Genomic DNA, 12,710 nt, shown 5'->3' on the forward strand with positions numbered 1-12,710 from the left:
GCCGATTTTCCTGGAAAACAGGGAAACACCGCGGGCCAGAATCAGCCGCTTCCTATTTCGCCAGTCGGCCCCGGAATCGGCCGATCTTGTCTAGCGTGTCTGACTATGTCTCTCTGTTTCTACTTGCGCTCGTCTGGCGGTAAATGTGGACGATTTACGAGTTTCTCTGCCATCGGAGCGTTTCTTTCTTCCGACGGTAACAAGATTATTTGTCGATTATTAATTCACTTTGATCCTTGTTTTTTTGGTGTATATATTCTTTGATATATATATATATATAATAAAGATTCATGTTTTATTTTCTGACGAGGTACTTGTATCGTCGTTTACGTTAAAATATCGATGTATCGGAAAATTGCTTTTAAATATTGCTAAATAAATATTACAAATATCGCTTTCTAAGCGTTATTTATATTGTTTCTATATTATTTATATTATACTATTATATTATAATATTTACGTTAGATACGAGTACTCTTTTCTAAAGTCTTCTAATTAAAGTATTATTCATATTATGTTTATTTGTCTGGGAATGGATATTTAATTTGCTGTATTCTGATTAATTTCTATTCAATTATAATGAACTATGGATATTCCGTACGATATTATCTTGACGACTACATGACTAGTTTTCATCGCTGTAGAACAGTTATTATTTTATATATTCTCTATATAAATGAATCGAACGATACAAAGAAAGATAACGTGAATGAATTGAATGTAACATTTTCAAGAATCGTTATTTCGCCGTAAATAAGAACGCTAAGAATAAATTAGCATAGAACAGTACAGTAATCAACGTCCGATGTAGTATTAATGTACGACTGAATGAATTTATAAGAAATTAGATCTGAGAAACGAATTCTTTATCCTTGTTGTTAACGACAGGAGTAAACTTTTACGTCAAATTATAAGATACTTTAATGAAATAATTTCCTCGTTCTACTATTCTACTATCGCAAGAATCGAAATTATTTCGCGCTAATTTAGCCGATTTACATTAGATTTCGTACTATTAATTAGTATAGGATTAATGAAATTTATTTAGTCGAATTTAAATAAACTCCATGGAACACACGATCGAATCGAATTTCGTTATAATTTGGAGGATAAATACTTCTTCTTTTTTTATTATCTATTGTTTTATGACACGTTCAGAGCCTAAAGAAAAGGTCCGGCATTTTTTTCGTAATCGCGTACACGAATGCAAATTCGATGGGTTTTATGACAGGGATCTTTGGGCTTCGTTTAATGGGAACTCGTTCCATCGGTTTTATCGTTCGATGGAGTGATCGTTGGAATTTATCGGTCCGCTACATTATTATGCCGAGGGAAATATTTAGACTTTTGCCCATTTGATAAGATCGGTTTTATGGAAATTGCTCGCTTTTACGAGGAAAGATTTCGCTACGAACACAATATATAAATGTATATAAATATCAAAGCTTTTCTCTTTTGCTTCGATTCTTTCCCTATTTCTCACGGAACGATCGCAACTACATTCGATTAGATAGTCATCTTTATGCTTCTATGTTCTATGAAATACATTCGAAAGCACGAAACGAGCATTTCTGACTGATTAAACTGATAAATTCCTTCGCTTCTATATTTTCATTTTATAACACGTTTTCTACGAAAGTATCAATTTTTTTTTTTTTTTTTTAAAAAAATGCGCCAAGCTACTGCCATAATAATAATTTCTCGCCGATTAAACCCATAGATTCGTTCATTTTTATATGACATAGTATTCTGTAAACGTATTGGTATATTTTCTACGAAGGAGATAACATTTCGAAACAAAGAGCTTAATTCTATATGAAATTACTATGGTGCAAATATTTTCTGATCGATCGAACCGATAAATTCGTCCACTTTCGCATTCTTTGCTATTTTGTACGTGCATTAAAATATATTTTCTGCGAATGTAGCAATTTTTTTTATTACAAGAAGAGTAATTCCATACGAAATTACCGTGGTAAAAGCACTTTCTCACTGATTGAACAAATCAATTTGTTCGTTTTTCAATATTCCCTGATATTCTATAGACGTGTTAATAAATTTTGTTAATATGTTGAAGTAAATCGACTAATTCCGTGTGAGACGCGATTGTTCAGAAAGATAAAAGGTAGTAGACTGACCTCGAGAGTCTGTCGTAATGTGAGATCGGGAAAGAAAACGTCCTGCTGTTGCACGTAACAGATTCTTCTGCGCCATCTTTTCGTCAGCCTTTCACGATTCAGCCAGATTTCACCCCCGTCCACGCCTACACGGCCTGACAGGCAGTTCAATAACGTCGTTTTGCCGCAACCTGTTCAAATAAAATCAACATTTACATTTATCGGAAGGACAGACGTTCAGGAAATGTTACTCTTATATCATATCAAATATATCTCACTTATATTATACCAAAATTTAATGCGTAAGCTATTTGAATTTTAATTCTTGTATAATCGGATGACATTAATCCTTTAATCTCAAGAAGCAAACTGTCTTTGGATCAAGTTCATTTATTTTTTAAATTTCGTTATATGTATCATCTATTCGTATTTTTCACCATTTCACCCAGCCTTTCTTCTCGTTGTACGAAATTTGAATAATAAATCAAATTTAAATAACTCGAGAAAGTAGCTTACAATTGACAAAATTTCTCCTTTTTGTTTCGCAAAATTTTACACAAAATCGTCGAGCTTAAATGAACGAGGAAACTAACTAAGAACCATCGACATCAATTAGCAATTGAAAAAATTTCTCACTCTTCCACCTTCCTTTTTATTTTACAAAATTGTACAGAAATTCTGGCGTCATTAAAAATACTCAACTTGGATAAACCAAGAAACTGGCTGAAAATGACTGGCACCAATTAGCGACTAAAAAAAATGTTCTCGTCCCTGCTTCTCTATTTCATAATATGTAACACATAATATTTTACAGAAATCCCAGCTTCGTTAAAAATGGCCAACTTAAATAAACCACGAAACTAACTGAAAAACGCTGACACTAATTAGCAAACTGAAGAAAATTCCTCATTCTTTCTTCTTCCCTTTTATCGCACAAAATTTCACACAAATCCTAGCTTCATTAACAATAAATCTCGCCAACTTGACGTTAACGAAGAAACTAATTTAAAATCACCGAATGAGAAAATTCCTCTTTCTCTTTTTCCTTTAACAAAATCTTACCAGAAAAATTCCAAGTCTCGATAAATCAAGAAACAAACTGATCTATCTGCTCCTCCTCCTTCCTTTCTTCCTTCTTCTTTCACACAATTCTACACATCACATAGCTCGGTGAATAAACAGAGGCAGCTAACTTAAAACCACCGACACCAATTAACAATCGAAAATATTTCCCTCTCTTCCTCTTATTTCATAAAATCGTGCACGAATGGCTGCATTAGAAATACCAAGCATAAATAAACCAAGAAATCAGCTGAAAATCACTGACACCAATTACCAACCGAGGAAACCGAAAACCTACATAAAGCAACATAGTCTTTCGTGACAGGAAAGCGTATGCGATATCGAAAGGGTAAAATGTATGTAATCCGACTGGACGAGGTTCGCCCATTGAATGCTTAAGTCTTGAACAAGCAGCGTGCCGAGGGTCGGAATAGTAGATTTTATTCCTAGAATCGTCGCCATTCGGCCAAGATATACGATGTCCGACGTGGAAATACGCTTGGCGCGTTCGGTTCGACCGGCGACGTTAACGACAAACCGTGAAACGGCCGGAGTGCACGGATGATTTGTACTCGCGTGCCCCGTACACGCGGGCTTGCGGCTTGTTAAACGAATATCAAGGGGAGAAACGACGAATCTCGCGATAAATATCGCGCCAGCGTATCGCTCGTTACCAAGGCACGATACTCGCGTAGCCAGCGATCCTTGTCGCGTTTAAACATAGAAGAACCGCCGTGAATTTACCCTCAGGATAGCGATCAGACAATATTCGACGCGTGGTGAATACAAAGAGCGGTGATCTTCTTTTCCAGATTCTGATTGATTTCGATTTATTATTGGAGCAGCGTGAATTTCAGTTTTTCGTTTACCGCTACGTAGCATACATCGATCATTGGACCGATTAGACCGATTCATTGTTAGCGGAGGGTGAATTTCAGTTTTTTGTTTGTTACCAAATCCTATGTATATATCGATCGATGTTTTTGCATATTCGAATTTCTGTGAAGAGGATGAAAGAAACATGGTGCAAGCAGAGATCCGATCTGACAAGTATCGTATTATATATATTTGGCATCTGTTCATTATTTGTTAGTAAATAAATAAATATATTTTTGTATAGCTAATAGCGTACGATGAATTTCACAATGAATTTCATAACGCGTACTGAACAGAAATATAAACCCCGACACTGGTTTGTGAATGGCCTGTTCTAAAATACAGGGTGGTTGGTAACTGGTGGTACAAGCGGAAAGGGGGTGATTCTACGCGAAAAAAGAAGTCGAAAATATACAATAAAATTTTTTTGTTTAAGGCTTTGTTTTCGCGAAAATCGACTTTGAATTTTCGCTCGGTACGCGTGCGGTACGTTATAACGGATCTCACTGTATTATATTTATATTACATTATATATTACATTATATTATATTATAATATTATAGAATAATTTTGTTTTTTTAATTTTTCCATCGAGACAACGATATACAGTGAGATCCGTTATTATGAGACGCGATAAAGTGCACGCGTACCGAGCGAAAATTCAAAGTCGCTATTCTCAAAACAAAGCCTCGAACGAAAAATTTTTATTCCATATTTTCGACTTCTTTTTTCGCGTAGAATCATCCCCTTTCCGCTTGTACCGCCAGTTACCAACCACCCTGTATATTCCAATTACTGAAATAAACGAAAATGAGTTAAAATATTCACAAGAAAAGAAACACGTCTCTCTACATCATTTGCAACAACGAGCAATTTTTGTCATAAAAAGGAATTGGGATCCAAGTCCTTTTTTACGACTTTTGATCATTTTAAACAGAACTCAGAGAGGGTTGGTCGAAGTTCTACAATGCTTGCTAAATATATATTCTGGAACTTCCAAATATAATATGAAGAATATGAACTCCATTAATTTGTCTCTTAATTCCAACCTTGTCCTCGGTAGCTAAAGGCATCGTTGATGAACGTTGCGAAATATGGCGAACGTGCACACAAGTTCTCAAATAGAAGCAAAGGGGGAGGACGAGTTACGAGCGCGAAATGGCTGAAGCAGAGGCCGCGAAATAAACGAATGACGCAAACTGCCACGAAATTGTCCAATAGAGGGCCACGGAAACCCGATCGGGTCATCAGCATTCGCGAGAATCGCTACGAAACAAACGGTCAATTAGTCTAAACGAGGCGAACGAAATTTTTCTCTGGCCGAAAAATTGCGCTGATCGTTCTACGTCGTGATAAATATGCATGTCGCGTCACGATCGTCCTATGAGTTTACTTTTCAAGCGATGGAAAGGGCAAAGACGCGGCATGGATGAATTTAGTCCGATGTAAAAATAACAACACGTACTAGAATAATTGAACCGACGATACAGTTGCACGTTAAAACGTCAAAAAATAATTTCCACATGAAAAATCATTGCATATATCTTTATATCGGAAGACTGTTTAAAAAATAAGCCGCAGATTTTAACAAAGAATTTCATCAACCAGAAACTCAATTCGATAAACTAAATCCTGAACGTTAATAAAACATCCATCCTCTTTCGGAAGTAAAATTTACACAATCCATCGATAGAGGGAGATTCGATAACACGAAATAAATGACATCCTACCGATTCGTAGAATCATTTTTAACTCTTAAATCCCTTAAACCGCAGAGAAAATTCCTAAACCTCTACCAACGAAGATTTGCTTTATCTCTCGATCAATCGCTAAATCAATTCTGCCAAGGAGAGAAACTATTGCTGCCAGCTTTCGTACAACCAATCTGTCGGGAGATTGAAGGATTATTCCGATTTAGGGGATCGGAGACCAGAGGGTGGAGTATTCTTAACCCTCATCCATCCCTCAGTCTACCAACTTAATTTCTAACTTGACGTCGAACTACGTCTAAACTTGACGCACGATGGTAAAGAAAATTCGTATAATGAAAATATAGATACATATAGCTTTTAGAAACTTTTCTATCAGATAGTTGATGCAACCAAGTTCATGCAAGTTTACATTATAAAGGGGTTAATATCAATTTGTTAATAATATGAATGTACGTTACCTGAGGGGCCCATGACGGCCAAAAGTTCGCCAGGTTTAACAACGCCCGAGACATCTCGGAGGAGGGCTCGTTTCTCCTTGACCACCTGCAACCCCCGGAAGATTAGCTGCACCGGACGAGAATCCAGCGGGTACACCAACTGCAACGCTGAGCTTTCCACTCTGCAACAAACGATAGAAGGTTCGATCGAAATGCTCTAGTTTCATTCGTTTCGATTTCAAAGATAGAGATCTAATTTCCTTTGTTGATCTTCCATTGGAAAATTGGCGGAGATGTCTCTCTACAGGATTGGTTCGTGCTCGTCGATGTGTCTGGGTCGAAGGGAAAGTTTCCCAAAGGATTTATTTAATCGACGAGATACCTTGTCTCTTCTTCGATGTACCTTGTCTTCGTCGTTTCGAATTTCTTTCTATTTACTTGTTCGTCACGTTAATCCGTTTGTTCGTCATTTTTACGCAATACTTTTTGTCGTCTTCTATATACAGTTACCTGTTTAATATACTTCGCATGAATCACGTAGAAACGTATGGTTTTTGTATCGAGGCGTTGATTGAAATTTTTAATCGCAGCAATTTTTTAAAAGACGAAGTTTTTTGAAATACATGGATTTTACGTATTAAAGTTTGTATCGAGATAGATTTGATAAATGAAAATTTCTATTAAAGTAGATGCGAGTACTTGACGATTCGTATTAACGTAATGCACGGTTCAGTGGAGAAGTGGAGATTAACAGAATTCTAATTAATTTGTTACGAAATTAAATTAATTATGAAATATAGCGTAAGTCTGAAACTAAAGGAAGTCGAACTCTCCGTTTCTTGAACGTCATATCGATCAATATGCGAGAATTTTTACATAAAATGTGTACTCGATCGAAATCACTTTCATAGTCACTGACACAGTTAGTCATAGAAAATTTTCGGTAGTTTTCGACGTCTTTTCTATACAGTTTAATGCGTAATTCGGACAAATTCTGTCATTTGAAGACGAAGTTTGTTTCTGACATACAATCGGAGAGGATTTCGAAACCTTTTAGCGAACCGACCAGCTGCCAGAGCAACCGTCTGACAAACGCTCGGCTTCATAATAACAATGACGTGCCATCGGAGCTATTTCGCGACAGTAATTAAAGACCGACACGCGTTACGCCACGAATCAGACCGCGTCGAACAAGATCTGGCTCGCTTTCAAATGAAATTTCCTACACGTTCCTCGTCCTCTGCCTCATCGGAATAACCTCCTTCTCCTTCCTATCCAAGTACTTTCCATCGTTCGCAGTACATTCAGACGTACGACCATTATTACATTGAGCAATCTAAAATAACAAATCAAATTGAATGGCGACCGGTAACAAAGGTCCGAACCACATTTAGTACATTTCCAGATAAAGTGGCTTTTAAGCTACGCTGTTCCATAACTTTCAAGCGCCTAACGTGCTTCCAGTGTTTAACATTAAATCGCCTGCTGACGCGATATCTGCAACCTGTGTGTACCAGAACCAGATCTACTACAGGCACTGTAAAACCATAAATTCACTGTTAAACTGGTCGATTCTGAGCGAACTTATTCTCGGTTGCTGTACGATTCTTAACGTCTTACGTAGCCACACACTGTTACGATTATTCGACGAAACGAAGAATAGCGACTTGCGTGAATCTGACAACGATCTTCTTTAGTAAACGAGAAAATTGTACGTTGATCGATTTAGGAGACGATAGGGTTGTTAGAAGTTTTGAGAATTATTGAGTTGGCAACTAAGTGATTGCGGATTTTGTCATTAGGTGGTATTGACAAGATCCGCAACCCAATATCAAGGATTTTAATTGTTCGAAAAGGTGGAACAGAGAGTAGAATAAAGCTCGGCTCATCGATTCGCACATTCGTGTCTGGATATAAAAATTAGAATAAACGCGCTGCAAGTTTTAATTTCAATTTTTACACGCGAATATCTCGAGATCGAATGATGGCAATGGATATAACAATGACGGTATAGTTATCAATATCGTTGAATTTGTATTTCACGCACTTCGAAGATATCGAAAAATAAGATATAGAGATCTGGCTATAATGATATCAAAATCTCGTATAAAGAGTGACGGTAATAAAAAATTATTTTTAATGGAGCAACCCTATCACGAGAAGCTTTTTCATATAACAATAAATAAAGCAGATATTTAGCTTGGGAAATTATTCGGTGGAGGCTAAACGAGAAATAGTGTGCGATTTTCACGAGAAACGTTCGCCGTGATTCTGCACGTGTAATCGAAATGAAAATTCAGTTTATTTCAAAATAAACCAGCGGAGATTTCAACGAGCGCAAAAACGGGGATCATCCAGTTGCGGCTGGCAAAAAGTTCGTTTCGCAACGTGTCACGATGTTCGTCGAAGAGAAAGGCAAGAAAGAGATGCTTAGGAGGACACGTAAAACAGCTGTGCCTCTGTAGGTTCTTTGATAAAAAACGTTTTCGAAGTGAAATTGATTAATCTGTTAGGCACTTGTAACGTCATGTGGCTTAGAGGAAATTACATGCAGATGTACCTAATTTTTGTCTGCCTAAAAAAGGCGAAACTATATCTTAAAGATAAAAAAAAAAAAAAAGAAAGAGGAATTTAACAACTCATTTTACAACATACAAAATGAAAATAAATGAATATTTATAAAATACAGACACGATTAGAATGCTATGATATTTGAAATAGATTTTTCATGTAGAACTTTTATTACTAACAGTTTTGTATTAAGAATTCCTATCTTTATATTATTATTGCTACTTTCGAAAGAGAGATCGATTTATAACGTTGCTTTGCTTTTCATTAGCCCTCTTTATTTTTCAAATTTTTGAAGATCGTACAATTTGATAATTGTTAGACGTCGATCACTAATTGGTGGATCATGGATATTTATGCATTTAAGCGTGCAAAAATGTACACGGTATACACAGTAAATTGTTCGGTGTAATAGACAAATTAGAAAAGAATGAAAAGTATACAATTTAAAGGTTCCAACAATATATGCGATATCATATCGCGAAAGTTGTTATAAAAATATTGTTATCAGATTTATGTATTTATAGAAGATTTAAAGCTGCTAAATTTTGAAAAATTCGATATTTACAATACATATAATACAATATCCAATCTATTCATCAGCTAAAATAAATCTCCATGTTACAATTTCCTAAAAATCATATTCGCGAAATTACGAATTTGTTTGAACATCCGTGATGCAATAATTATAAAAAAAAAAAAAAATCCTACAAATCCTACGATTAACATTTCTATTCTACAATTAAGAACTTACTCATCCTATGCGACCCTTTCACTTGCATTACAAACACATTACGCCATCGTCGATTTACAAAAGTTAAGATCAATCTAGCTAAATCTGCTTACTTCCCTGTCATTAATTTCGCGTAATTCTTCGTGTCTAAAGAGATATCTGATTAAGAAACCAACTGGTTAACGAATGCTCCTAGTTCGACATCTAAATAGAAACGTGTTAATTTAATCGCGTTGAAAACGGTGAATGACGTTGAATTGGCAAGAAACTGTCGATAATTATCCGCCATTAACGATGGTAATCAAAATTATTTCGTGTCGATTTCAATTACATCGACTTGGGAAGAACTTTAACGACCATCGTCTGGGAGAACACGTTCAATAAAACGATATATCGGTTTCGCAAGCGCTCGGTTGGTCTTCCTGGAAGAAAGAAAAGACTGGACGATCAAAGAGGAACGATCATTTCGCGTTTTTCTCTCGATTAATATGATCGTACTCGTACAGGGAAGAAATTGCGCGGTCTTCGTATTAATCTCAATTATGTTGTCAAACTGCATGGCGTAATAGTTGTATCGAGTAAAAGTTCAATTTCGTTTGAGGGAAAAAGTCGATGAGAGGAAAAACTGAGAGAATCGGCCGTTCGATCGACGTTTCTTTAATTAAAATTCCTATCAAGTTGACAAATTAAGTCTCGATCATTCTACGATCCTATCCTATGATCGAATCGAACGTTTTTGGCGATTGAAAAAATTCCCAATAAATGATTTTAATAATTTAAATAATACCTCTTTTTTATCTTTTTTAAATAAAAATACTAAATTAAATAATAAGCTTTTTTTAGCGTATTTAGAAATACACCTTGTTACTTGTAATAAATTGGATATAATTGGGAGTAGGTTTAATTATTCTGGATAATTGTAATAATTGAAAAAGTTTTGATAATTACCTTTAATAATTTTAGTAATCGGAAATAATCGGTTTTAATCAAGCTGATAATTGAAAATAGCTTCGATAGTTTTAATAATTGGTAAAATGTCACCTTTTGTAAGATAAGTAAAAGGATTAATGAAAAGGCAGCTCTAGAAAATGAAATTAGGACATGGATTAGGAATGACATTTATTTGAAATTCCAAGTAGTAAAATTAGCTCTAAAGTCAATTTAAATAGTTTTATGATTGTTTTAAAAGGCAATGTAATAGCAGGTTCTTTCATTAAAATTCTCCGTGCAAGACGGTAAACTGAACTTCCGTTCGAGGCAACCTCGATTGTTTTACGACGATTCATTTCGATGCAAAATTACTTGGAAGTGGAAGTTGAACGATTTCGAAGACGAGAAAGCGTGCACTCGGTTCGTTGGATCGAAATTCTTCCGGCGAGAGGGCAATCCAAACTTTTCTCGTATCAATTTCAATTGCTTTTAAATCGTAAGTAATGCCTTTTAACGAGGAAATAGATTCATCGTAAACCCGATGTAACTTATAAGTTCTCTGAATAATTAATTTTTCTTAAATAAATTAATAATTAATAGAAATTTATATAAAATTTAATAGAATAGAAAACATAGCATTCGTCTTATTCTTTTCTATCGAAAATTCCATCGGAAATCGCGATAATGTTACATTAGCTTGATTAGTTGACTTTTTCAAGAATCTTTAAAGATTTCAAGAATCAAAGAATTCAAAGGATCTTTTTCCACCGCGTACGAAACTAATTTCCCAGGAATTTTCAAAGAATTACAACAACCTTGCGTTTTCTATACTTTAAGCATCTTCCAAACTATATCCATCATTCTTCGTTTGAAATTTTTCGACGAGAAACCATTGTTCTGCTCGCATTTCAAAAATCTTTTCAAAGCAAACCCACTCGCTGCATCGATTCTCTTGCTCGTAAATAATTTTCTAACAAGAGAAGATTCAATGTAACCGCATTGTTACATGCATCGTCTATCCGGTACGTCCATCAATTTGAAATTCTTCCGTCAAAGATCATCGTCTGCCTCGCAAAGCAAACCTGGCGTTGCATCGATTAGGAAAATTCCAAGGAAACCCTCTCCTTTCGTAATGGAAAATAATATTCCAACGAAGAATCGACGATCGACGTAACCGGTGCAGCCACCAACTTCTGCTTTTATGTCTCTTCGATTCTTCAAAACCATCCACGTTCCTCACATTTCAAACACATTTCGAAGCAAAGCTATGACTACGTCAGTTCGAAAAATTCCACGGCAACCCTGTTCCTCGTACTTCTCGAAAATAATTCTCCAACGAAGGAGGAACCAGTATAACCAGATCGGACTCATAGAAATCCCCGTGAAACGACGAGAAACGCGATGAGAGAACAGCTTTCGATCCGATCGGCTTTCAGTCGGGGCTGGATGTTTTGCGAGGCGATCAGGGACGGGAAAACGGTTTCTGCAAGGCCGTTCGAAAGCTGCACGCGCCATCGAATAAAGCCAGAGCCGTCAATTAAGGCGGCCGGCGAACATCTTCACTCGCGCCAGCCCATATAAGCGGAATCAATCTCGCGACTTTCCAATGGATTTCCAAGGAGAATAGGAAAGCCGCGTCGTAAGAGGGAAGTGAATCGTTCCCATCGAAATTCTTCTGGAAAACGTTTCGGGTTATCACGAGTTTTTTCTAGTAAAATAGCGGAACGACGAGTCGAAGTGGAGAATTTTTCTCTCTTCGTTATTATTATTCTATATCTCATAGAATTTAATGTTTTGGTAATTTTCCTAAAAATGTTTTGATATTTTTAATAATTCTTCTTAAAATTAGCGATGGGAATTTTTACAGTAGAATTAATGTTACGTGGTTAGCCACACAGTGTTATCGATGTTATATAATGTTAGTGTCTTATCGATACTTTATAGCATTTTACGTAGTAGTATCCTTCTAGCGTTCTTTTGCTATTTCTAATCAAATTATCGAATATTAAACGTTTTAATAGGATGCAATTTTTTTGGATTCTTTATAGAACAGTAGAACTATTCTACGGTATTTTCAAATGATCTAAAATAATGAACACAAAATTCTTATAGCATCCTGACAAAGCGTTTATATAATGGCATTATTTATATGTAGATAAACTGACGAAACACGACGCTGCTTATGATAGTGAAGAAGCTGTATACGAGTAACTTGAGTATTTCCTAGTAAACATCAATAATATCGTACTGTTGGTAATTTCTACACCTGCACTAG

The 12,710-nt window shown here is 35.8% G+C and overlaps 1 protein-coding gene across 7 annotated transcripts in view; it reads right to left on the reverse strand.

The window, feature by feature from the left end:
* Positions 1-12,710, reverse strand: part of LOC100745846 (ABC transporter G family member 22) — a 291,784-nt gene that overhangs the window by 51,016 nt on the left and 228,058 nt on the right. For all 7 annotated transcript variants that reach the window (XR_002945946.2, XM_012380998.3, XM_024364947.2 and 4 more), the window contains 2 exons: positions 6,226-6,386; positions 2,139-2,308 (listed from right to left, as the gene is read on the reverse strand). Coding sequence is in view for 6 of the 7 variants with exons in the window: in XM_012380998.3 (XP_012236421.1) it covers positions 2,139-2,308; positions 6,226-6,386 (331 nt within the window). In the remaining variant the exon portion in view is untranslated. The remainder of the gene's footprint in view (positions 1-2,138; positions 2,309-6,225; positions 6,387-12,710) is intronic.

The sequence above is a fragment of the Bombus impatiens genome, unplaced genomic scaffold (genome assembly GCF_000188095.3).
Source record: "Bombus impatiens unplaced genomic scaffold, BIMP_2.2 scf_0114, whole genome shotgun sequence".
Lineage (NCBI taxonomy): Eukaryota > Metazoa > Arthropoda > Insecta > Hymenoptera > Apidae > Bombus > Bombus impatiens.